Raw genomic sequence first — 27,961 nt, 5'->3', positions numbered from 1 at the left:
AGGCACTCTGTGGGTGAAGTATGAGCCAGATTGGGCCAAGGAGAGAGAAAATATGCTCCGAACAAGAATTTAAACAGAGAGGCTATTTTTGACCTTGACCCTTGACCTAGAAACTTCATTCAAGGTCACTGCACATCCATTGACCAGTGGCACTCTGTGAGTGAAGTATGAGTCACAATGGGCCAAGAGGAGAGAAGATATGCGCCGGACAAGGGTTTTTCATATAATTCTGCTATGACCTTGACCTTAGACCCTGAAACATGGTTCAAGGTCACTGCACACTCTTTTCCAAAGACACTCTGTGGGTGAAGTATGAGCCAGATTTGGCCAAGGAGAGAGAAGATATGCTCCGGACAAGAGATCTCGGACGGACAGAGGGACGGATGGATGGATAGACTGATCACTATAGGGTGCCCGCAGAGCAGGGCCCTAAGTAAGTAATAAAATACATTATTTCTATTAATTTTCCCAATGTAAGTAAACAACAATAATTTCTGTTCACAAATAGTTCCTTGTCTTTGAACATTTTTTCTGCAAAAATAAGGCAGGCACCTTATGTTGAAAATGAACTAGATACACTGAATATGTGCACCTTTATATGATATATTTTTCCAAAAGTCCAAAAAGCATTTTTCATTAGTGTTTAGAGCTTCCTTAACTGTGTAACTTATAATGTTTTTTCTCTTATATCAAGGGTTGTGCTTCTATCTTAGATTTTTAATTAAATGCACTTGGTAGAGTGGTAGACCTTTGTAGACACCATTGACAATAATGACAAAATAAGATAAGGAGTGCATAGGTGCAAGACACCAATTAAACATGTTCAAACATAATTCAAAACAAAAGACTTCTTCACAATATAAAATTTAATATTTCATGATTTTTGTATGAGAAAACATTATGTTATAACTGATAACTGTAAATTTACTCGGCTTCTTTTGATGAAAGTTTTTAACATGAAAAAATTGACAATGACTGATGAAATAAAACAGAAAAGATTTATCAATTCAATTGTAGCTGCATTCTTCACAGTGTAAGAGTTATTAATCACTACTTTCCCCATATCTTTCCTCAAGATTTCCTTTTTTACTAAGAGATCAAACCATCTCTCATCTTATATAAAAAAAATATCAACAGCTGTTTCAAAGACTTATACAAAAACACAAAAATCTTCACATAATATACAACATTTAAAATGCATGATCTCTTGTTTGCTGCTTCTAAAATAACAGAAAACTGTATAAAGGTTACAGTATCATTGTTGTTCACACTTTCGCACTGCCACACAATCTCTCTATCCATTCACCATCACTGAACTTGCTGGATCAATGTAATGTTGTCTCCCTTTAACATGATTCGTCCTGTAAAACAGATGTATTCATTAAGATTGATTTTTTTTCTCTGTCACCTCCTCAAAAGAGAATATGTACTAGGTTAGAAATGTAAAAAGGAGGACACATTTTTTTTTAATTAAAGTAGTGCAATACTTCGTAATTTCTTTCATCAAAATGAGAGACTATTAAATGTAACACTACTTTTGCCAAGTTTTGGAAAATATAATAAACTCAGGAATTGATTTATTGTTAATGATTTCCAGTCATTATGCGGAATGTTCAGGTAGACACTTTTCTTGAAGTTTTTGCAGAAGTATTATGCCTATAATTCAATATATTGGATACAGTTGCATCACTTATCAAAACATTTCACATTGCTTCAAGAAAATATATATGTATTACTGATGAAAATTAAGTTAAGATGGCATTATTATCAAATTTCAATAATTCCTTTGTATTTACTATTTAATGTTTGAAACAAACCAGAAGTCTCTGATGAGACTGTAGCTCTACTGGTCTGCACATATAACAAAGGAAAAGTAGCACTTGGATTTGAAACTTTGCAACATGCAGCAATAATAGAATAATGTATCTGAATGAAGTCTACTTGTGTGCCAAGTTATTTTAATATCAGACCAAAACTGAAGGAGGAGTAGCGTTTTAAAGGAATTTCACAGAAATTTCTATTTTAGTAACCATGACAACATCGTTCATTGAAATCAAAAACCGATGCACTAAATTATGTATCTTAGTGCAGTCTACTTGTGTGCCAAATTATATTGAAATCAGACTAAAACTGTAGGAGTAGTAGCGTTTTAAAGGAATTTCACAGAAATTTCTATTTTTAGTAACCATGGCAATACCGTTCATCGAAATCAAAAACCGATGCACTAAATTATGTATCTTAGTGCAGTCTACTTGTGTGCCAAGTTATATTGAAATCAGACCAAAACTGTAGGAGGAGTAGCGTTTTAAAGGAATTTCACAGAAATTTCTATTTTTAGTAACCATGGCAACACCGTTCATCGAAATCAAAAACCGATGCACTAAATTATGTATCTTAGTGTAGTCTACTTGTGTGCCAAGTTATATTGAAATCAGACCAAAACTGTAGGAGGAGTAGCGTTTTAAAGGAATTTCACAGAAATTTCTATTTTAAGTAACCATGGCAACACCGTTCATCGAAATCAAAAACCGATGCACTAAATTATGCATCTTAGTGTAGTCTACTTGTGTGCCAAGTTATATTGAAATCAGACCAAAACTGTAGGAGAAGTAGCGTTTTAAAGGAATTTCACAGAAATTTCTATTTTTAGTAACCATGGCAACACCGTTCATCGAAATCAAAAACCGATGCACTAAATTATGCATCTTAGTGTAGTCTACTTTTGTGCCAAGTTATATTGAAATCAGACCAAAACTGTAGGAGGAGTAGCGTTTTAAAGGAATTTCACAGAAATTTCTATTTTTAGTAACCATGGCAACACCGTTCATCGAAATCAAAAACCGATGCACTAAATTATGCATCTTAGTGTAGTCTACTTGTGTGCCAAGTTATATTGAAATCAGACCAAAACTGTAGGAGGAGTAGCGTTTTAAAGGAATTTCACAGAAATTTCTATTTTTAGTAACCATGGCAACACCGTTCATGGAAATCAAAAACCGATGCACTAAATTATGTATCTTAGTGTAGTCTACTTGTGTGCCAAGTTATATTGAAATCAGACCAAAACTGTAGGAGGAGTAGCGTTTTGAAAAATTGTTTACAGACAGACGGACAGACAGACAGACAGACAGACAGACAGACAGACGGACGGACGACGGACACCTTACTATCGCATAAGCTCTTCTGGTCTCTGACCAGTAGAGCTAAAAAAGCTTTAAGAGTTTCTTTAAATTCATAATTAATAGTTGTCCCATAAATAAGGTGAAGAAAACGAAAATGAAGACTAATGGAACTTAATCATGTTAATAATAGAAAAACTTGGAAAATATTTTTTACTGCAAGACATGAAAAAAATTCATATCCTCTCCTTTTTTGACAAACATTTCTAAATGAGACATGCAATAAGTGGAATATATTATATTCTTTTTCGTGGACATATAGCTGCAATAATGTAGCCCTCTCCCTTTTTTTTTGGGGGGGGGGGGGGGGGGGGAAGGGCTGCAACTCCTTAGGATCTCCGTAATGGTGCAAGTGCGGAAGTGTTTCACTCTCACACAGATTTCGGGTCAAATTATCAGTAAATGCATGGCTAGTTTATTAATATTTCTTACCTGAACTCCTATAATCTAGTTATGCAAGACTTAAATCGGTCCAAGCATATACAGAACAATCTGTATATCGGTTATTTTTCATGTATGTCAACATCAAAACTTGAATTTATGCGCCATGTTTACTGACCTTGATCGATTTTATTTTGGGACAGATGAGAGTTCGGGATCAAGGGGAGCAGATCTATATAGGAATTCCCTTATTTCAGGCCTATGTACCGGTGTTTACGAAAAAATGTCACATGGAATGGTACTTATTTATCAATGTTTAGTGAGACCAAACAACACAATCATTTATAAACACTGACATTTGCTTTATTACATTATTCTAAATTCCAAGCGCAAGTCTCGGTACATCACACAAGAACTGTCATGGCTGCTGAGGAAGAGCGATTGGTGAACACGCAGATTTATTTTACCTGGTTTTCGCGTTTAACGGGCTATGTTGTTGAAAGTGAATAAAAAATTTTGTCTTATTAGAAGTAAGTTGAATGTTAAAACAATTTATTTAGCCTGCAGTCGCCTGTATTTAAAAAATATATTTGCACCATTATGGAGATGCTGTGGAATTATAGCCCTCTCCAGAAAATGTCAGATTAAAAAAAACGGAAAGGGCTACCTTATTGCAGCTAGTGGACATAATGTTGAGTATTTATCATAGGAATAAATTGAACCCCACAGTGATGGTAATTAAAAATTAGATTTTTAGAACAGCTTCATTTTCAATTTCATTTTTGTTGTCGAATGTTTTATGCAAAGTTTTGTTTTTTGTTTTAATTTTGTTGTATTCTTAGAAATTAGGAAAAAAGTAAATCTATATAGCAGACAGATTCTGCCTGAGGATACTTCCATATAAATATGACCAATCTTGGTTTTGCTGTTCTTGAGATTTTTAATGTATTCCAATGTAAAACTTTGATCATTCATTGTGGCCCAACCCTACCCCCTGGGGTCATAATTTGAAAAAAAAAATCGTATCTACACTACCTGAGGATGCTTCCACATAAATATAATCAATCATGGCTCTGCTATTCTTGAGAAGAATTTTTTTAAAAAGTTTTTTCCCCATGTAAAACTCTAATTGTCTATCGTGGCCCCAACCTACCCTAGGGGCAGGGTCATGATTTGAACGAACTTGAATCTTCACTATGTAAAGAAAGTTTCACATAAGTTTAGCCTTTTTTCTGCTAAATGGGTCTTCAGAACAAGAATTTTAAAAGATAAACAGCAAATTTTCACTAATTCTTAATTATCTCCCCTTGAAAGAGGGCATGGGACTTCATTTGAAAAAAAAAAAAAACTTGACTCTTCACTCAAGGATGCTTTGTGGCAATTTGGTTGAAATTGACACAGTGGTTCTTGAGAAGTTGAAAATGAGAAAAGTTTACAGACAGATGGACTACAGACAAAATGTGATCAGGCCATCATTAAAAATATCTTTGTTTCCCCTAACCCGACCCTAAAATCTGAAATTGAGTACGTAGGTAGGTAAATATTTTTTTTCTGAAAGCAGTTTTGAAAATGTATTCTGAATTTCTGATAAGAACGGGCTTTGATGAAATTGTATTTTATAAAAGTTGATAAATATAAAAAAAATATATATATATATTTGAATCATTCTTCTTTAAAAAAAACTTTTCAGTCAGCGGGATTCAATTGGGTCGGTCGCGTTAGGGAAAACAAAAGTATTTTTTATTTTGGCCTCAGAAAAGCTTACTTTTCAGCTCAAGTGAGCTCAAAAGGGAGGTTACTGTGTATATAAAGACACACACAATGTCTTTTTCTATCAACCCACCTAGTGTTTTTCTGTTCTTTGTCTTCATATGAACCTCCTCTGCCTCGTCCAAAACCAGATTCATGTATTCATCAAAACCCTTTAAAAATTAATCACAAAGAATGCATTCATTGTCTTGCAGGCTTCTTTCAAAGTTAAAGTCTTTCTAAAAACCCTTTTCAGTCTTTTCTTTATACATGTACAACTTAATGATCACAACTATAGATTTTGTAGATTTTCATTTGACTAACTCTATAGATGTAACAGTTACAGTTATATCCAGCAAATTAGTCTTACTTCCATATTGGATATTACAATATTTGAAGCATTATAATGAAAAATATATATGAGTACAATGTATATCATTTTAATCAACCCTTGAAATAAAACCTAAATATTCAGTGTCAGATAAACTAGCTGAACACCAGAGTATACAGCAATGTTGACAATATTTTTTCTTCAATTTTTTTCCTAATTCTTAAATATCATAATAACTATAAGAGTTTCTTTTCCGGGTTTTTTTTTCAATAACCAAGAGAATTACTTAAATTTTTTTTTTCAGAATGGTATTCTTTTTAGTGAAAATTATCAAATAGTGGTTCACTGATATCAGTGATAATCTCTTTAAAGTTAAAAGGGTGTTAAAGTTCATGCAGACAGCATTAACTCACATGTATTATACTGATGCTTATGTGCTTGAAATTTTTTGACTTGGGGAAAATGTTTCTAAATTTTAAATGTGACCATGGAGAGAAAACAATCTTAGTTTAGGAATGTTTTGGGATTATGTACATGTATACGGTGGGACACATGAGGAAACATGCATTAACAGTATTCTTGTTTATGCAAATCATCACACATTTCAAAGAGTATAAAATACCCTTAAAAATACCCAAAACTAGTCATTTCTGAAATATTCTATATCTCACAAGAAAGAGGCCATGATTCTGACACATATTTCATAATGTCACTCCTCATTTCTTAGATCAATGTCTTGGCACACAATGACTTATATAAGATTGATCTCCCATTTCTTATTACCTAGAGGAAAACTAAACTTTGACCTTACCACAATACAGCCCTCGATTCTGAGATTTGTTTGTTCATATAACCACACTGATATCCGTGATCTCTGTAAAAAAAAAAATTGATAACTAAAGCAAAATTTCAAAAGAAAACCTATACTTGATGGCTACACTTAAATTGATAAACAATTAATCAATAAATTAATGCATGTAATTTCAGGGTTGGCCGGGAAATACCAGTGGTGGGAATTACCAGTGGTAAATACCGGTATTTCCCATCCCGGGAAATACTACAATTTTCCCTAAACTGGGAAATACTGGATAATACAAAGTTAGACTAAGAGTACTTTGTGTCTTTCATTCATTGATTTCATTCAATCCTATACAAAATTCAGAAATAAAATAAACATAAAAACAAAAGATGACTTATACTGAATATGTGTCAAAATGCAATTTAATATTCAGAATGTATCACTACTCTAGGTCTGCTACTCATAAGCATTCTGAAGCAGTACACATTTCCCTGGCTGTATATTAAAAAACAAATCTGAAGTTTTCAAATTCAATTTTCTTTTCAGTTTTGTAAAATTAGTTTATTAATTAAAAATCCAAGAACAAAACAAACTTGTTTTAATTCTTATATAAACACTGTACTTATTACAATCAATCATATTGTTTTAACAAATTGCTCTGGACAGTTTTGTGTTCCCGTTTTGACAGATAATTACATTGAGTAGGACTGTAAGGCCTCTACTAAGGTTTGATATTTACACCATGCTCTACATTTAATAATTTTCTTTGATCCCTCTTTAGTTAAATAAAAAACCAATTGGGATCTTTGGGTTCATTTCAAAAACCTTATAGACTACATCTGATTCAAGCATGAAACAAATGGAACTCAAGACTGGTATATGAAGGTCCTATATGAATATAATGTTTTATGATTATATAAAATGAGTAACTTGGAAACCAGAAATTTTTAAAACAGGACAATGATACCAGGTAGACATTTTAGCCAGTAATGTGTACTACATGTCTATACCTTGACAAATATGATTAAAATTATGAAATATGTAGCTATTTCTTATTTCCCAGTATTTCCCAGGAAATACCAGTAATTCCCGGCAATTACCAGTATTTCCCACTGTTCTGGGAAATATGAGTATTTCCCGGTTTTTTGCCAACCCTGTGTAATTTAAAACCTACTTGGTTATTTAAATGCAACAGTCAAACATATGATGTCAATTAATTGACATTGTTGGATACCCACACCTGATCTAAACTGAAAAGGAGTCAATATATATATGAAATACTTACATTCTGTAGATATCTGAAAATCAGATTCTAGTCAATGTTAAAGAAAAAATATTTTAACTGATAAACATAACATTTTATCAAGTGATAACAATTATATGTACACTTTAAAGACTTTTCTAATCTATGAAAAGCAAAACTCAACTTCGAAGTGAAAAAAAGGCTTTTTCCACACAATGATATTTCTTACTGAGTTTTCCATACTCTTGAGTCTATTATGATTGTTAGTGTTAAAACTGATCCAGGCACCTACTCTTGAGCTGCAATAAATTCAGTTTTACTGGTCAGGTCTGTATAATTATTATATGTATGGGTAAAATAAGCTATGAATAATGAACTCTCTAAAAAGAGCTACTGCCTTATCTAAGCTGGTGTCAAGTTTTGTTGCGGAAGTAGTAAAAGAATATGTTAGGAACACACGGTTAGTAATATTTTGATATATATGTAGATATAAATCAAGGAACAACATGTTTTTTTTGTATGTGCAATAGATATACACTTTTTTCAATGGTTGGCACTGTAGCTCTCTCTTCGAGTATACATCCAAAAAACATCTAAATTAGCTGCAGATCTGTAGCTTGTTGGTCTGAAAAAAAATTGGGATGGACGACCAGAGAGCTACAGTGCCACCCATTGAAAAAAGTGTATATTAATTATGCACAAAAAATTTCACAGTTTCTCAATTTATTTCTCGTATATCTCAAAATATTACTTACTGTATGTTCCTACCGTATTCTTTCACTTCTTCCACAACAAAACTGTATGTACATTTTTTATATTTCCATAAGTCTAAAACTGCTTATTTTTTAACCAAAGGCCTTGTACAATAGATGCAATTTTATTTAATAAATGCATGTTACTCAACTTGTTTGCACACATCGTTGCAGTTAGGAGACTACGTCTTGCAAAAAATAATTGAATGCTTAAATGTCTCAAATCAGAAAATTTACGAGATTGAAATACAAGTAAAGTACGCAGTGCGTTGGACCGAATTATCTTACCCTCCAAAATGGCAGTATAAAAAGGCGAAATTTCCAATGGTCTCGATTTCAGACCCAGGGGGGCTATTATTGACGGTTTTGGTGAATGTTTTGTTGTGGAAAAAGTTAAAGAACAGTTTAGAAACACACGGTTAGTAATATTTTGAGATGGCAGCGTAAAGGAGCATAAGAATAAATCGAGAAACAACACACTTTTTGTGCGCAATAAATATATACTTTTTTCAATGGGTAGCACTGTGGCTCTCTGGTCGTCCATCCCAACTTTTTTCAGACCAGCGAGCTACAGATCTGCAGCTACAACTAAATCAATGATGTCGTGATGGACTTTCATTTCTACAGTACTACCCCAAGAACCCCATCAGTATGATCAGACGATACAAAAAGTTTGTCATGCACATTTACTTAGAATAACAGGCCAGTATTTTCTATATTAGACTAATTAACACACGGCACTTGAAGTTAATGTAAATATTGAGTATGTGCATGTATAAAAAGGTCCTTTTTTATACATGCACATACTCAATATTTACATCAACTTCCAGTGCCCGTGAATTAACACATAGCGTGGGTACGGGTTTCCGTATCGATTTACTAGCCAGTCAAATTTCTATTGAATTTTCACCGAAGCGCAAATCTGCAGAAATTTGCACATCACATAAAAGGATACAATAGGCTGTACCATAACCTTCTGCACTTTTTGCCCTCCTTTGTACGCCATCGTGAAAAATCGTATAAATCACGTTGTCGGAGCCGGTAAAATGGCGGACAAACAAAGGGTGACACGAAGTTCGATCCCGATCTCAAAGATTTCCATCGCACCCGATCACCTTAGCTCGTCAAGATCTATTTGTCTTAATTCTTATCATGAAATATAAATATATGTGTGTGTTTTATAATGTAGGGGTGGTCAAAAAGTAAAAAGACAGATATATTGTAATTAACTCAAGTTTTCCGTGCATATCTTTTAAAACTAAAAATAATTAAATAAGAAAGTGTAAATAAGTAATGTATCTGTGAATCTTGGCAGCATTTAAAGATTTTTAAATCCCTTTTTCAGAATAGCCATTTGCTCATCATTGATTAAAATTCTGACCATTTACTAGAATTATTAATTTATAAATGTACATGTGAAAATATATAATAAACATGGATTATTTCCTGTGAATTACATTTAGAAATTATCCTTGAATTTTTGTACCATGTCAATTAAATTAATTATAAACCAGTCTTTCACTTCTTCTTGAGGGAGTGATTTTGGGCATCAACTTAGTTAAATATTAAACATGTGTTTGTCAGGGTGATAATTTAATTAGGTTTTAAAAATTTCGTTATAAGTTTAAATTTTGCAAAATAAAAAAATATGCAGCCATACAATGGTATTATATTCATATCAGAGACAAGGAAACATGCATATATTTCTTTCATTTCTCGATCTTTGAACAGTTTTTATTCTCAATCCAAAACGAAAGTAGCTTGATGTAAAAGAAATTGTTGACAATTATGTATTGCTGTTCTGTTCATTTAAAGCCGGGTCACCTTTAAAAAAAAAAAATCGGAACGTACATTTATGTACCGTATATATGCAAAATAAATATCTTTGATATCATAAATCTTATCATGCAGCCGGCGTGTAGGCACTTTTTAGTATGTATATAATGAACACGGATGCTTAGTAACATATGGTCCTTGATTTTACATGTATGTCACATGCACCATAATACCCCCCCCCCCCCCAAGCAAGGGAGTCTAGCTATATTTCAGAACGATTTTTTTTGGAAATAAGAATGTTTTAACTTTGCCATTGTTCATATATTTTCCATCTGCAGTACCAACAAAAAAGTCAAATCTGCATTCTTCAGTTTAAGTTTCCATCTAGAGATCCAATATGCATAGGCGTCGGAAGCAAATGGAAAAGAGGGGGGGGGGGGGGCTAAACCAACAAAAGAGAAAGAAAATTAATCCCCCATCCGCACCATACAAAATAGATTTTCGTGTTTGGGCACCCCCTTTTTTCCTCATCAACGATTTTTTTCCAGCTTTTTCCGGATAGTTGTCAATTATATCCCCCCCCCCACTAAAAAAAACAAAAAAAAAAAAAACAACAACAACCCCCCCCCCCCCAAAAAAAAAACAAAAAACGATGCTATACGTGGCTGGTAAAGACAAGTGTAATTAAAATAATAAATATTAACACTCGTATTCGTAACAAGTTTGCTCATTAAATATCAATAACGCAGTTTCGAAACATAGTTTTGATTATAGGGAGTTTCCTGTTCTCTCTCGCACATGTACATGTTTGGTGATGTATGTGTTAGACTACACTTGTAATTAAATGTTTTTGAACGTCTGTACACTTTGAAATGGAAATGATAAATTCAGTGCTGACTAATAAATATATAAGTGGGGATGAAGATGGGGGTGTGCCACCCTTAGTAGACACAAAATTAAAAAGTTTTCCACTTAAAAAGAAAGAAAATAATTTTATTGTTAATGATTTTTTTTTTTTTTTTTTTTTTTGTCTATATCATTTTGAAACTGAAATACAGACGTATAACACAATAAAACATATTTTGATTTCTGAAAAACATAACATGATATAATGCAATTCTTTCATTTAGCACTTGATTAATCGAGGTACCATGGAACTCTTAGAAGTTACCAATACAGATGATAGTAATGAATAATTCTACATTAAAGTTGAGAATTTTTTAACACACGATGCATTTCCTATTGCAGCTCCTGCTGCTCACAGAGCTAGTAAGCAGTACAGGTACGTTTTTCGGAAAATGTCAAAGAGGAATTCGAGAACCTAATGGAATCCAAAAACCTACTACTCAATTAAAAAAGAGGAGAAAGATGCATACTGCAGAAAAGTAGGTTACGGAAACGATTGACCACTCAGCTCAGTATGAGAATAAAGGGTGCAAGGGGGAAACAAAAATTGCCGAAATAAAGTTTCAGAAAGCGGCCTATGATAAAATTAGAGAAGAATTTATACCTCAATTTGGTTCTAAGGAAAAGCAGCCAATGCGTGGACAAGGGAAGCCGTACAATATCACAAATACAGAATTATTAAAAGACCATCTTGACAAGCTCAATTTGGGAACCAAAGGCAAGGAAAATCTGGACAAGTTTAATAAATACATTGTATCCATCAGAAAAGTTAACGCTGACACATTTAGAAAAGAATATGCACCAAAAATTGGTGCAGCTGTTGGTTCAGTGGTACCAGGAATAGGAAATTTTATTGCAGGTGTCATTGGTGGCATCATCGAATCCTTTGCTGGGGGCACGTTGATTCGTCATTTCCATCTGATATTTGAACATCCCATATCGGTAGAGGATACCGATAACAAAGAATCCGATGCGCGACCAACAGAATAAGGTCTGAATCGTATATAATTGTTTACCTCTTATATTTAAAGTAACTCCTGGAGGTGTTCCGCCTGCAGTCTAACAACTTGATCACGAAGGAATCCCAAATCCTGATTTTGAAATACGAGAACAAATGTAAATAAGCCACGAATTATATTTTCTTCTAACCTACTTTATATGCAGACTTGAATTATTGCTTCTTCCATGTCGAAGAAAGAGAATTGTAAAAGTGTAAGTAAAAATAAACAATTCAGTGGAAATGTCATCATGATTATTTCTTTTCACCTGTGTCGCCAACGATGAGCGCATGTCGATAGCAAACGCTCGACAGTTGAGGCCAACATTTTTTTATTAAATGATTTACGGGATTTTTTTTTTTTAAATTGGGTCGGGGGGATAAATAAAAATAAAATTTCAAATTTTACGCAGTCGACTAAAAAAAATAAAAATAAAATTGGAAAAAATGTCTGATTTTTTCATTTTTAATCATTCAATAAAAATTGCCATATATACGGTGTGGAGCTTAAAATATGATAACCACAACACAAAAATTAAAGTAGACCTATTAAACACTTATGAAAAATAGGGGGAAATCTAAGGAATTTCCTATCAAAATATTCATCATGACCTCAACATGATGTCCAAAGAAAAAAAGTTTATAATGCATGAGAACCTCACTATATGCTTAAAGTACTGAAAAATCATGAACCAACAAATCAAAAATGGAAAATATTGTTATAAAGAGAATCTGAACATATAACATAAAACACAGAATCATGATTTAAACCTTATTTTACTATATATACAGCATATGTTCATGCACACAAACTTCTGAAAGCTTGAAAGTATTAACACACTTAATATAATTTCGTTTGCAGTGTCTGTTTATATCTATTCTAAAACTATTTAACACACAACAAAATACTTACGAATTTCCAGTCTGTACAGTGCTGCATATGATCATTTTAAAATGTTACAAGTTTGAAAACGCTTCTTGTATATATCAACAATAAAACCCACGGGTGGTTTAGAAGAGTCTCGGTGAGGTTTTCAGGATAGAAAACCTCAAGAAAAAGGGGGGAAGAGTGTAAGAGGGACTGGGTACGTCGACCCGGTAGCTCAGTGGTTAGAGCACCCGCACGGTCAGCGGGAGGTCCCGGGTTCGAGTCCCAGTCTGGCTGACATTTTTCCCCGCCTGTTACCAAAAATTATGTAACCGGAAGTAGAACTCTTTAATAGATAAATCAACAAAGTTAATAGCCAACTTGGCTTAAAGCAGTAAACTATTTCCAGTTATCAATAATCAACCCAGGTAAGGGGATATCTGAACTATGATCAACGCTAAATGAAAACACAGTTGTAAGTTTTATAAATTTAATAAAGTGAGAATTAACCTTTGTAAATGATAACAAATAATAAGTAATAATCAAAATTTAACAGAGAATAAAGGGAGGAATATGAAAAACCTATGAAAATAATTTATGTCCCTACTGTACATCCAGACCCCATGTGTTTCAACGGATCGGGTCCTACCGACAACATTACCTACAAGTGCATAAGACCAAGGTTCCTTTCTACTTTTGTGCTGCAACACATTGTAGGTTTTTCACCACCAAAATGAACCCATTATAAAAACATATGCAAAAGAAGCATAATGAAGACCTTCAAGGATGTTTCCTGAAAAAGTTCACTATTAACCCAAGATTTTGTGATCCAGGGTTTTTCCAAGTCAACCACAGCTGACAGGAAAATCAATTAGAGTATGTCCGATGACGAAGTTAAGTTGGAGTTAAAAAAAATTAAAGAAATGATCAGCATAATTTTACTAGAGGATAATGTTGACAGGACTGTCACTTTCGCTGTGGGTACCGTATACACTGTACATTAGTTCTCTTTTACAAGTTTGATACTTTGATGAACGTGGTAAAAGAATGGAAATCGAAAATAGACGTTTGAATTTTGTGAAGAATAAAATGTGACGTATCTAAATAAACTATCGTGCATAAGGACGAAGTATTCTTAACTTTTGTAAAATTTGACATTTCTGCATCCATGTTGGCACGTTTTATACACTTCCGAAACAGTTGATAACAAACACAAATTGATTGGATGATAATAATGGCTTTCAATAAAGCAGCCAATCAGAATTGCTGACTTATTTGCACATTATTTTATTTTCTTAGTACACTTGCATTGACGATCGGCGGGAAATTTAGAAATAAAATCAACAACAGGGACATTTTTATTTGATTTCAGCTAAAATTGCAGTCGGCGCTCCCGTAAATCATTTTATTAAAAAATGTTGGCCTGAATCTGCATTTTTCAAAAGTAATGTCCCTTGACTGCGATTTTTTTGGGAAAAACCATAGAATTCCCACAATGGCTTTTGAAACTTTAAACGTTTGTAACTTTGTCATTTGATATAAAAATGGTCATTGAATCTTATATTTTGATTGCCCTTGGATGGGACTAGCCATACATTAAAAGGAAAATTTTTCATCATAGTGAATTTCTCACAGCTAGCTTATCCATATGTTTGGTAGTGAAAAGAAGAGAAACATTGCTCTTTTCCTTTTGACCTTTTGCTTGACCCTGCAAAGGGAAACAACTTTTGTAAAGTGCGGATTGGACTATTTGTCAGTCTGTCACAGTCATGATGGAGATACATTCTTTAAGTGTTTTATATCTTAAAGAAGTTTTGATTTCACGTTCTTGAACTTTTTTTTTTTTTTTTTTTTTTTTTTTTTTTTTAATTTTTACAATTATTATTTACACATGATGGAAGATGTGCGCAACTAATTTTGGATTAATTTAGGAAAATTCAATGCTATGTATTTTTGTAATTGATAATTTTTTTCACGTCTTGTTATAGTGCAAATGGATAGTGCAAAGTTTGATCATGTTACTTCAACAGCTTTTTATTGGTAACACTGAAATTTTGAACATTGATTTTTCACATATTCAGGATGTACAAGTCATATTTTAGAGTAGAAAAATATCATGTCGATTTTGAAGTTTAGCTTTTTTCATTCTACCCGAAATTGAAAAAAAAATCTGAAATTTGTATACATGTATATTTTTTCTGTTTACATTAATTACACCCATTCAAGATAGTTTTGACCCCATATATTTTCAATTTAATTAGAAAAGCAGAATGTAGACTTTTTAAATTATTGTTGAACTGAGTAATTCTTTTTATTCTACTTGCACTGACAGAAGTAATAACTGAAGTTAAGAAAGCCATGTTAATACTTCACACTGTATAGGATTTTGAGATTTAATTATGTTACAATCATTTTCAAAATGATGCTTATTAAAACATCTTTATTGAAAACAAGAGGCCCAGGGTCCACATCGCTCACCTGAGCACTTTGGCAAGGAAAAAGCAAAAATCATCTACATTTCCTAAGGATGCTTTTTGAATTAATATGACACATAATGGCTTTGCTGTTCTTAAGATGAAAATTATTATTGATTTTTTCTTAATCTTATTTATATGCAAACATGAATTCTTGCGTTTGTATATACATGTCGTGGAAAAAAAAATTATGAGGTCACGTAAAAACTATCAATTCAGTACATGATTATATCTTTTAAACTGAAGTCACCAACGACGACTGCATGTTTGTGGTACCGTTCCACTTAGTGTGTCCGTCCCACTGAAGAGGTACATGTATACTCTTTGTGTTTTACGTGTATATATATGTATCTTCACAATTTTTCATTTCACGTTATTAAAACTTTGTACAATGTACAGTAGTTGAACACTCATGGAAGATGTGTCACTAATTTTGGAATAATTCAGGAAAATAGAATGCTATAATTTTCTATTGATTAAAAAACGAATTTTATCCATGCTTCTTGGTACATGTAGAAATTATAATTTGTGTAATATGTAACTTTAGCAGCTTTCTATTGTTAAAGTTGACATTTTGCTCACTGATTTTACCCGTGTAAAAGATGTACAAATCACATTTTGGATTAGAAAAAAGATCATGTTGATTTTGTCAGTAGTTTATCTTTTATTCATTCTACTCGAAAATAGGAGTTTAAATTTTGTGCAGTTTGTAACTTTTTTACATACAGTATTTACACCAATTCAAGATATGTATTTTAATGAAAATATTTTTTAATTTAATTAACGTAAAATTGAATGATTATCCTCGTTTTATCTCAATAGATAATTCAAAAACGAGAAAGTGTTTGAGTACTACACATTAGATTCTGATATAGATCTGTCATTGTGAAAAAAGAAGATGATGAATGTAAAGTCTTTAGATATTTTTGATGATATTTATAATTATAAAAAAGGAGGATTATATTTTGTTTGCAAACAACACTTATAAGAACATAAGAGAAGTCTTTAACACTATATATCTATGATATCGGTATCAGTATCATCAATAATTTTTTCCCGATTCTTTTTTTTTTTTCGTTATTGTTTTATATTTTAGTCTTCGACCATAACGCTACAGATCCTGTAATGCAAATTAATATGGTGCAATTTACGGTGCAAGATTTTCTGCGCAAGGTTAAGGAGAATTTTTCCACTTTCAAGCATTGGTCAATCAACTACCTTTCACTCCTTAAATTAAGACATATTCTTTAACCAACATGTATATTTTATCCACCTCCTAACCCTTAATAGTCGTCTCTACAGACAAATAATTAAACTCGCTTGATTTGAATTTTCTGTCATCTTCCTATCTACTGAGGGTCACTTGGTTTGCTTTTGATTTTTTTCTTGGTTAAAATGATGCAAAAGAAGTCGGTAGTGTCATCCAAATTGTAGTTCAATGTTACATGTACTTCGCCCTGTCAACATATGGTGCAAAGATAACAGTCTGGGACAGTTTAGACGGAATTTTCGTTCTGTGTTAGCCTTCAAATTAGTTATTGCTTGACATTCAAGATAACGCTAATGTCCTAAATTATAATAAATGTTCATTCGTGCAGTCTTGAAATCCGCTATTTTGAGAGAGAGAGAGAGAGGGAGAGAGAGAGCATACTAAAATGTTTTTTGTTTAACGTTTCTTCGATAATTTTTGAGACGCATTTATGCACTTGCCGGTGGAGGGCTACAAATTTAGACCTGTACTCGGCACTTAAGGTCTTTGAGCAGTGAGGGATCTTTTTTGTGGCAGCATCTACTGCAACATGGGTTTTCAGTTTAGAAGGTCTCATCCGCAGGGCCGGTCTCCACGTCCCGTATTGTGATTCGAACCCGCGACGTAAGGATCAACACCTTACTCTGCGACTCTAGAGCAGACGCTCTAACCACTTAGCCACGCACGCGAATAAATATAAAAGTAAAAAGTGACTTATGCATGAATTTATTCATTAACTTCTTCACAAGATCTAGAACTATTGAAACATTGTTTAAATGCTTTATTGAACTTTCTTCAATTTTAAATTTGCATGAACCTTGTTCTTCAAAACATAGCTGTATTGATAATTGGAAATAGAGCTTTCTGGAACATGGACTTAAGATTTCATACACGATTACTTTTTCCTCAATTTTGATGATTTGAATTCTGATGAGATAATACCTGCAAGACTTGTGTTAAAATAAGCCATATTATTACGCATTCATAGTTATCATGGGCCTCTAGAAATTCAAGCAGCTTGTGAACCTATAAAAATTGAAATATATAATGATTATAAAATTCTCTTTATCTTTTTTGTGTTACCAAATGTGCGCTTTTTTTTACTGAAAAAAAAAATTCATGAAAAAAATAATGACAAAAATAAAATCTTATTTTTCATCATGTCTATTTGAAGGGCTATCAAAAAATTCGCTGTCAGAAAATAAAAAAACAACAACATATTTTCATCAAATGATGCAGTAAATAGTAAATTGTTATAGTCACCGGAATTGAACCTCTCAACTTACATGAATTATACTATTTGAAAGGTATCTTCAAAATTCAGATCAAAAATCAATGTTTATCGTGTATGTGCGTCCTTCAAAAAGACATTATGTAGCCAGTTAGTCACATTTTGATGTTATTTGATTCGGAAATTATAGCTGCGATTCGGATGATTCCGGAGTGTTAGTGTATCTGAAAACTTTTATTTCACCACCTGTGAATCCAATCCATGCAGTTCCCTTACAAATGGACATGCAAGAAGGTTCTAAATTGTCTTGCATGTAAATAAGTTTTAAAAGCTCTCCATCTGAGTGAATAATGTGGATAAGACTGTTGTATATGTCTGTTACTATAATATTGTGCTCGGAATCACACACACATGCGCTCGGGCAAAAGGGATTCTTCTGATTAATACCACATCCATGGTACACAAATCTACTCACACCACTAGAAGATAAAACGTGAACCTCTCCAGCATCAGCCTCTTTCATGTCGATAACGCATATATCTGTGTTTTTGTTTTGTACGACTCTAGTGGGAAAGGTAAATAGTCTGTTGTTTTTGGCATCAAATTCAATTTCTTTTACTTTTTTTCCACTTAAAGTTATGCTTTTGACCAATCGCCTACACGTGCTATCTGGTGTGTAAGGATCGTCATCTTCACAAAGTGTTATGAGCAGTCCTCCAACGACAGACCGACATATACCAAATGGAATCAAAGGTTCCGTGTTTAAGACGAGGCTGTCTTCACCCGATGATGTCAATAATCTGATGCTTTTGGAGTCTAAGTCTGTAAAATAAATATTACCATTGGAACAGACCGTAAAATCTCCAAATTCATAGTCTACTTGCTTGTTTTCCTGTGATGTTCCGTTCTGATCAACAAGCAAGCATCGTGACTCTTCATAAAGCCATGCTGTATTTTCGTTTAGGGAATGGATTTGATCGATTTGAGATTCCTCCAGTTTAAAACTAGAAATAAGATTAAATTTGAAGTCATCAACATCCTTTAAAACCCCAATCATTTTCTCTGAAGAAAACGCATCCAGTTCTCCCGGAAGAAAACGAATCGAAAAGTCATTATTAGAAAACTCATATCTTTCATGTTTCAGTAGGTTTTCTAATTGTGTGTAGATTTCAACAAGATTTGAATCACTCAAATTGCTCTCTTCTATGAAACACATATTGTTTTGCTGATTTTCTCTTTCTGCATTTCGATACGCCCCTTTATATTTGCTAGAAATTCATTTTTTTTCGTCCAGTGATTTTTCAAACAGCTCAATAATTTGTCTCTACCGTTGGATAATGTTTGCACAATTAAATCAAACTGAATTTGAAGTTTTTCTTCTTGTCTTCTGAAGATTGCCGAATTTCTATCCTCCAGTTCATGAACTGCGCTCAAATCTTTTTCAAGTGCATCTAAGCGATGATCTCGAATTTCTTTAAAATCCGATTCAATGTTGTCATGTATTCGATTAGCTATGTTCCTAATAGAGTCCCAGTTGTGGTCCTTGTGATTCGCTTTTGCACATGACAAACACAATGTCACTTTACAATCCTCGCAGAACATATCTAATAAGTTTTTGTTATGTTCATGACAAAGACCTTTTGAAAACTGACAAGTTTTCATATCTGGTAGATGCCATACGTCCGCCATGTTTTACGGTATGTCCTTTAGTTACTAGGAATCTGTTACCCGCCAGCAACACAGCATTCAGACAAGATACTTATCGATTATTACTACATGTAGACAGTCCCGACTGAATGACCCACTTTACTGTATAGGTAAGCAAAGCGTTCGTTCGTCCACGACAGGAGAAAATGTAACACCAGTTGCACAGGTCAGTGGACTAAGACACTAAAAAATGCAATAAAATGTAAACAAAGGTAATGCGACATAATCAACTCGGCTTCGTGTCGTCTCATGCAAGTACCCTTGACAAGAAAGCAGTCAGGTGTAACAAATGCGAAGGATATACCCCAGGGTTTATTCCCCGAATATCTACTCGTTAAATCAACTATTTAATTATCACACTCAATTAAGAGGCCCTCTAAGGGGTCGAGGTAGAGTTTACCTGTGTTACTTTGATTTAGCAACTTAGTCAAAATTAAATACATTTTTTCCTGATAAAATTGTGCAAAGACAGTTTTATTGATTAAGTAGTTACTATAATTGAAGGCGCCTAACAAGTTTTATTTTTAAAATATTTTATCTAAAATACATTTAAAATTTTAAATAGAAACAATACTGCACAGTAAATGTAATTTAATATATAGATAGCATGTTCATTATTTACAAATATTACTTTTTCAACCCAACATTTGACACTTGGACCACTATTTATATCACATTCTAGAATTTTAAGCACTGCTTAATATATATTAAACATGGAGATGTTTTTATCACATCGCATTTGCAGGCCCGTAGAACGGGAGGGGGGGGGGGCTTTTTCTGAGTATAGACTTTTCCTGTAGTATAGGCTTTTCCTGTAGAGTTAATAAGTAAATTTTCAGATTTCGATGCATGTTGCTGTATGATTGATCGATTGATTGTATGTTGTTTTACGTCCCATTCGAGAATTTTTCACTCATATAAAAACGTCACCATATACCGGTGAAGGGCTTCAAATTTTGACCTTTATTCGGCACTCAGGGCCATTGAGCAGCTAGTGAGGAATATTTATCGTGCCAACGGCTGCCGTGACACGGGGCCTCGGTTTTTAAGGTCTTATCCGAAGGACCCGCAACTTTCACTTCAAAGTGCCGAGCACATGGCGAAGGAACAGTTAATACCCATTTTTTTAATCGACTTTGGTCAGTCGCGGCCGAGATTCGAACTCACGACATCCCTATCACGGAGCGAGCGCTCTTCCGACTGAATTACCCTAAACGGCTGTTGCTGTTTGAATATTTCCAACACATCCATGTATCAATAACCCGGGTTAAACTCATCGCAACGGGTAAATTGAGGAACGTAGTGCGTAGGGACATCTCTGCAAATTTTGAGGGGAAAAAATCATTTTTACTTTTCTGCAAAGATTTCATTAAATTTCCTATAGCTTTTATGATACTTCATCCCGTCAAGATATTTATTTCGCTTGTTAACATAGATAAGTTGAATGTCAACATAAATTAGTTGCAATCCCAACATATAATTAAGTTGCATGTTGACATATATATGTTGCATATCAACATATTTATCTCGTTACTTAAGGAGGAGAAGGGCCTTGAGCTGAAAAAAATACTTGTCATTCAATTTTTTTCATATTTCGTGTATTTCTAATTAAGTATGTCCCACATATCTTAAAGCAGTTATATCATTAGGTTTCTAACCTTATTTTGGAGATATTGATTGACAAATACTATGCCCTACAGTATCTAAGTGGAGTCTTAATTCTCCATGTTTCCGGGCTCATTACTCTGATTTTTTAAGCATATATAAAAAATATCAAAGTGGACATGTATCTTGTAAAATATTTCAGAGTATAACTAGGATTTAAAATTCGAAAAAGGAAGTATTGTCTATCACACTGCATCTGGATAGGGAAAATTACACACTTTTTAAGACAACTTAAACAATAAAAAACGTAATTTACAAAAAATTCTATCATTCAATATTTTTTAATTTACGTTGAAATGCAAATCCTTCAAATTATTGATTAACTGTAAAAATTTCGAATGGTAAAGCTGACCTCAATATTGCACAGGACATCGGTAAAGAGGACATAAGCATGACAAAAACGTGTCATGTTACATTTCTCGAGTACGGGAAAAACCAACTATGACGTCACACGTAAGCTAAATAAGCGAAATAAGATATACCTACATAAGATTTCCGTCATCAGCCATGCAAAAATAATTTTTGTGTTCCCCGTTTCTCAAAATATTTCATCATATACTAATTATGATCTGTTTTTACATAATAACACCGCCCCTGTATTCACCGAGTATGATCTTGCTGTACTAACAGATCGTGTATGACGTCACCGACTTGTTGGACGCGCAGTTTAGGGAAACAGAGGAGTGGATCAAACTTTTTCATAATTTGTTGATGTTTACAAGAATGTTAAAAATTTTCATTTTTTTTTTATATAAGATGGTAATTAAAGTTAAAAAATTGTCAAAAAAATTATACAATAACTGATGCTTTACACATTTTGCACTTATATAAACGGAGACTATGACGTAGTTAAACAGAGTCATGTGACCATGTGTCCTTCATCCCCTTAAGTTACTTATATGTGATTCGGAAATTATAGCTGCGAATCGGATGATTCCGGAGTGTTAGTGTATCTGAAAACTTTTATTTCACCACCTGTGTTCCCAATCCATGCAGTTCCCTTACAAATGGACATGCAAGAAGTTTCTAAATTGTCTTGCATGTAAATAATTTTTAAAAGCTCTCCATCTGAGTGAATAATATGGATAAGACTGTTGTATATGTCTGTTACTATAATATTGTGCTCGGAATCACACACACATGCCCTCGGGCAAAACGGATTCTTCTGGTTAATACCCACTGGAGGATAAAACGTGAACCTCTCCAACATCAGCCTCTTTCATGTCGATAACGCACATATCTGTGTTTTTGTTTTGTATAACTCTAGGTTTCAACAAGATGGCAATCACTCAAATTGCTCTCTTCTATGAAAGACATTGTTTTGTCGATCATCTCTCTCTGCTTTTCGATACGCCCCTTCATATTTATTAGAAATTCATTTTTTTTTCGTCCAATGATTTTTCAAACAGCACAATAATTTGTCCTAAACATTGGATAGTGTTTGCACAATTAAATCAAACTGAATTTGAAGTTTTTCTTCTTGACTTCTGAAGATTGCCGAATTTCTTTCCTCCAGTTGATGAACCGCGCTCAGATCTTTTTCGAGTGCATTCAAGCGATGATCTCGAATTTCTTTAAACTCCGATTCAATGTTGCCATGTATTCGGTGAGCTATTTTCCTAATAAAGTCCCAGTTGTGGTCTCTGTGATTTGCGTTTACACATGTCAAGCACAATACCACTTAACAGTCCTCGCAGAACATATATCTAATAAGTTTTTGTCATGTTTTTCACAGGAAAGTTTTGGTGACTGACAAGTTTTTATATCTGGTGGATACCATACCTCCTCCATGCTTCACAGTAAGACCTTTTATTACTAGAAATTTGTATCCGAAACAACACTGCAATCAGACAAGATACTCATCAATTTGCTAGACAGTCTCGACCGAATGACACGCTTTACTGTACAGGTAATGTGTTTGTTCTATTGATTTGATAAGAAAGATAACAATTTTAGATGCATGCAGCACAGTTGCTTGAGCTTGATATTTAAGACCATACTCGTCTTCTGTAAAGCGATAAGATATTTGTTTAACGCCCCTGTGGAGAATTTTTCACTCATATGGAGATGCCACCACTTGCCCTTTGAGGGCTGCAAATTTAGACCTATACTTGGCACTTAGGGCTATTGAGCAGTGAGGGATCTTTATCGTGCCAGCAACTACTGCGACACTTGCGTCGGTTAATACGGTCTCATCCGAAGGACCGATCTCCAAGTACCACTCTGACTAAAGCCAGCCCCTACTATTTCACTTCATTCGTAGGGTCTGAAGAACTCTCATAACGGTCAATCTCCGAGTGACCTTAGAGTCTGCAAATGCGCTTAGAGAAATCGTAAGCGATAACCTGATTGGTTAACTCTAAGGTCACTCGGAGATTGGCCCTTATGAGAGTTCTTCAGACCCTACGAACGAAGTGAAATAGTAGGGGCTGGCTTTAGTTAGAATGTCCAAGTACCGAAAGGGGATTTGAACCCACGACGTAAGGATCATGCAACTCCTTACTTTGCGACATTAGCTATAGAACAAACGCTATAACCACTGCGTCACACGATAAGATGAAGGAAGAGTTAAATTTGTGATCTCAGGATATGAAGTATTGGTAGTTTCTTGAAGAAGTGCAAAACTTGGTTTCATAGAAAACATGCAGATATCACCTTTTGAAAAAAAAAAATCACAGTCTATACAAGTTCACTGATAACGCTTAGATTAGGCATTAAAACACTTGGCCTTTATATGAAATATTTTACAAATTCTATGGTTGTTACAATGATCTTGTTTGCAAATATAAAGTGTCTGTGGGTAGAATGTGGACTGATTTTCTCATACTGATTTGTCTAAGCATAACTCCGATTTGGGCACTTATTCTTTTGTGTATTATAATTATCCCTTTGTTATTTTTTTTAATCATTTAAATGAGAATATACCAGAACGTTGAAGTATTTTTAGCAATTCCTCTTTTTTAAAATCACTTTCTACAGAAATTGAAAGCAGCTTTGCAATTAAAAGGGTTTTTGATTGATTGATTGATTGTATGATAGTAAATGCTGTTTTTTTCCCTATTATAAAGTTTGGAGAAATATTTCCTTAGGAATGTAAAATGTCAGAATTTCTCAATCACTTTTAAAAAATTATTCCACACAGAATCTACACGTTATTTCGATCCAAACGAAAAGGAAAATTCGCAATTATGGAAAACATCCTATGTTGGATAAATTCCTGAAAACCTGTTTGCTTTCCCTGCTTTTTCTGTCCCCTTCAAAATAGTAAAGCCAATGGGTTAACGGATGCAGCATAAATAAGTTGAAATTCGCACCCCCTCTCCCCATTTTCCACTCTTCTCGTGCAAACTCAATCAAGTCCACTTTTCAGTTGTTTTTTTTTAATTTCATCTTAAATCCTTATCTCTGACGATTGCCGCACATCTCTTTCACTTCGTTTTTAATGTCGCATTTCAATAAGAAAATAAAACTCCGTAAAATCAAAGTCCATCGAAAAACTGTCTGTATCGCCTGTATGTGTATCTAGTTAAACTTAGATTTTAAGATTGCTGAAATAAATTAGGATCAATCTCCATCTACAACAAGGTTGAATCGTCCACCTTATCAATTAAGACTGACTTCAAGTCTGTTACGTCTACCCCATTGTCGAATTTAATCTGACTAAATCTTACGTTGTCCGTGGAAATATATATACTGCGGATGTATATTCCCCGCGTCGAGGCCTCATCTACAGAGAACAAAAGACCTCTGGCGGAAGTTTGGATGCTGCACAGATATAAAGTGGACCGTGCTTTTTTTGATTGATCGTGTCTCAAATCATTTAGAGAACTCGACAGGTTCTGTATCGTAGATACAAATTTGGGGGTGGAGACTCGTGCTACGCACTCGTCCACCCCCAAATTTGTATCTACGATACAGAACCCGTCGAGTTCTCTAAATAATACATATCAAATATACGGCCGGTAGTCATTGCTATACATATTTACAAACGCATCATAATTTACATGTAAGTATTAGTATTCGGATAATGATTGCATTTTGTGTTCATTTACCAAATCACATTAGATAGTATAATGTATATATACTAACTTCATGGTAAATGATGAATTTTCATACATTAATTTTCATTTAAAATATTCATATTGTTGCTATTTTCTAGTGATTTCTACATTCAAAGATCCGAATTAAGAAAGACATTTTTTTGTAAATAGAGTACTCTACAGTATTTTTCTCAAATATTTTTTCTTATGTATAAAACACACCTTGTGAGTTATTGATTTACTAGGTATAATATACACCAGTTCCTCTGCAGTTTCAGTCTGAAGCAGTGACGCATCAGGCCAGACTCGCTTACAAGATTTGATGGCGTCAAAGTAAATAAGAGGTTCAGGATGGAATATGTGTAACAGCTTAAATGTGTACCGTCTTTTCTTGTAAATGACCCAAAGGAGCATTCAGGGCTTCCTATACCTGCAGAAAAAAATGTGTATTTATAGCGAAAAAGCGCTATGGGTGGTACTTTTAAAAGATGAAATATTTCATCCCCTGTATAGGATTCATATCATACAATCATATTTTGCTCGTGCAAAAAATATAATTAATAGAATCCTTGCATCTTATGATTCTGAAAAACGATTAACAAATCGCCCATCAACACGATTCATCAACGATGCACATTTTCTATGATAAATGTACATGTATACAATTTTTAACATTTCTTATTTCTTGCATAGGAACCCCATGCACTGCTGCAAATCTTTCTTTCTTGTTGTCTTAAGCTTTGTTCATTATTTAAGTATAGTTGATCAGTTGTAAAAACTGCTAATCAAGATATAAAGTTACATTTAAATAACTTTTGTTTTCTTTTGTGAAAAATGAGATGCACATTTCACTTCAAGACTGCTTTTGTTGCTTATACTTTACGAAATTAGCGGTACAGTAAAATCAAAGTTTTATAGTATGTTACCTACCGTCTGTATTACAGAGAGTATTGCAGATCATGATGTCATCGATGTATACATAGTTCGAATGTTATGTTGAGCAAATGATAAACAGAACAGTTTCAATAGGTCTTTCCACAGAAAGGTGGAAAGACCTAATTAGAACTAGCGCTTTAATTTGATTGTCTATTTTCTAACAATAAGATTTATATCTTTTCCATTAACTGCTCTATACGGGCACATATTTAAAATTCGGAGCCATAATTAAACATGACAAAATTGTGTAAAACTTCCATTTTTTTTAATTAAAAAAAGTTTAAACTACTTTTTTATGGACAACCAATTGAATGAAGGTAGTCAGATCCCCAGGTTCTGCCGAAAATCAGCTTTTAAGTAATTGAAAATGCTCCCAAAAATGTCACAGTTTTCACAGAGTAAAAGACAGTTTCTAAGACTTCATAGAACCTAGAATCATAGTGAGATGCATAAAATGAAAATTGTTGCACGAAAAGATCGCAATTTCAAGCTTCATTTTGAGACTTTTTTAAAATAAAATAATAAATTTAAGAGTTATCCTTCCTGGCTGAGGATTGGATATCCTTAAATGAGCAAAGCATGCTCAAAGTCAGATTTCACAAAAGCATGTAATTACTTTTGGAAATGGTTGTATTTCTAATATACATGGGTATTTTTCTAAGATAAAATAGATTTCATGATATTTGAAAAGCGTGATTTAATGCTGTTCTGACTAGATATCACAGGTTGTGAAAAATGAAGTCGCAAACGGGACTGGAACCCAGCAAGGGCCTCTGGCATACCATGCCAACACTCTAACCAATAAGCTAATTGAGTCCCTATATATTGCATGACCGATATTCAGTTATTCACACACCTTGAAACACGGTGATATATTCCCCGTATGAGAAATTTGTCCCCGAATTTTATGAGTTATGGGAATGCTTTGAGGCCTATTCCTAAGAAATTAGTGGGTTTTGTATGTTGGCACCAAATGCCATATAAGTGATGAAAATTCAAGTCTCAACTTGGACTTGAACCCAGGGCCTCTGGCTTACCGTGCCAGTGCCCTCTAACCAATGAACTAATTGAGACCCAATATATTGACTGATATTCACACACCTGTACACCCAGAGTCACTTAAGACCGCGGAACATTAACTGGCAAAATTGGAAATATGCAGCTTACGTCATTTCCATCTGATGCAGTCAAACACTTGATGTTATACAATGAAATGGGCGGGTACAATTTGACATGACGTCTGCGAAAATATTGGATTGAAATTGCAGTTCGAAATTCATTTTCAATCCACCAGCACTAATTTTCGCAAAGATATAATGTATGACCAAAACGACAAATAATTTCAGTTCCCAAGTAAGTATAAGTTTGAAATTAATGTATAACAATTTTTTATCCAATATTTTGAGGACACACAAAAGTTATATATAGTAGCTATATTCTTTTAGGGGGCGGCCATTTGATTCTAGAGCTGGCAAATTTTGTCGAATCAGATTATTTATGGTTATGTCTAACTTAAAGGAATATATTTATTATTTGTAGGATGACAAAAGATATTATTTATTTTCTCCTTCACTGAAAAAAAAAAAAATTGAAATTCGTTTTCAATCCACCTGGGCTGTTTTCAAACCTTAAGTGTGAATGCATGATCCAAAAGACAAATAAATTCAATTCCCAAATA

The 27,961-nt window shown here is 33.7% G+C and overlaps 2 protein-coding genes across 2 annotated transcripts; both read right to left on the bottom strand.

Moving 5' to 3' along the window:
* Positions 1-848: 848 nt before the first annotated feature.
* On the bottom strand, positions 849-9,505 carry LOC133178734 (small nuclear ribonucleoprotein E). Its single transcript, XM_061313442.1, has 5 exons — positions 9,390-9,505; positions 7,725-7,751; positions 6,452-6,514; positions 5,404-5,482; positions 849-1,361 (listed from the first exon to the last, which is right to left on the bottom strand). Exons 1-5 carry the CDS (start codon positions 9,438-9,440, stop codon positions 1,309-1,311), a joined length of 273 nt encoding a protein of 90 aa, XP_061169426.1. The 5' UTR covers positions 9,441-9,505; the 3' UTR covers positions 849-1,308.
* Positions 9,506-18,119: 8,614 nt separating this feature from the next.
* On the bottom strand, positions 18,120-19,624 carry LOC133178654 (uncharacterized). Its single transcript, XM_061313376.1, has 2 exons — positions 19,264-19,624; positions 18,120-19,138 (listed from the first exon to the last, which is right to left on the bottom strand). Exons 1-2 carry the CDS (start codon positions 19,622-19,624, stop codon positions 18,120-18,122), a joined length of 1,380 nt encoding a protein of 459 aa, XP_061169360.1.
* Between the last annotated feature and the right edge of the window lie 8,337 nt (positions 19,625-27,961).

Source organism: Saccostrea echinata, unplaced genomic scaffold (genome assembly GCF_033153115.1).
Source record: "Saccostrea echinata isolate AGI-Se365-2 ecotype Australia unplaced genomic scaffold, CSIRO_AGI_Sech_v1 ptg000003l, whole genome shotgun sequence".
In the NCBI taxonomy this organism is placed as follows: Eukaryota; Metazoa; Mollusca; class Bivalvia; order Ostreida; family Ostreidae; genus Saccostrea; species Saccostrea echinata.
This window is presented reverse-complemented; position numbering and strand designations above follow the sequence as displayed.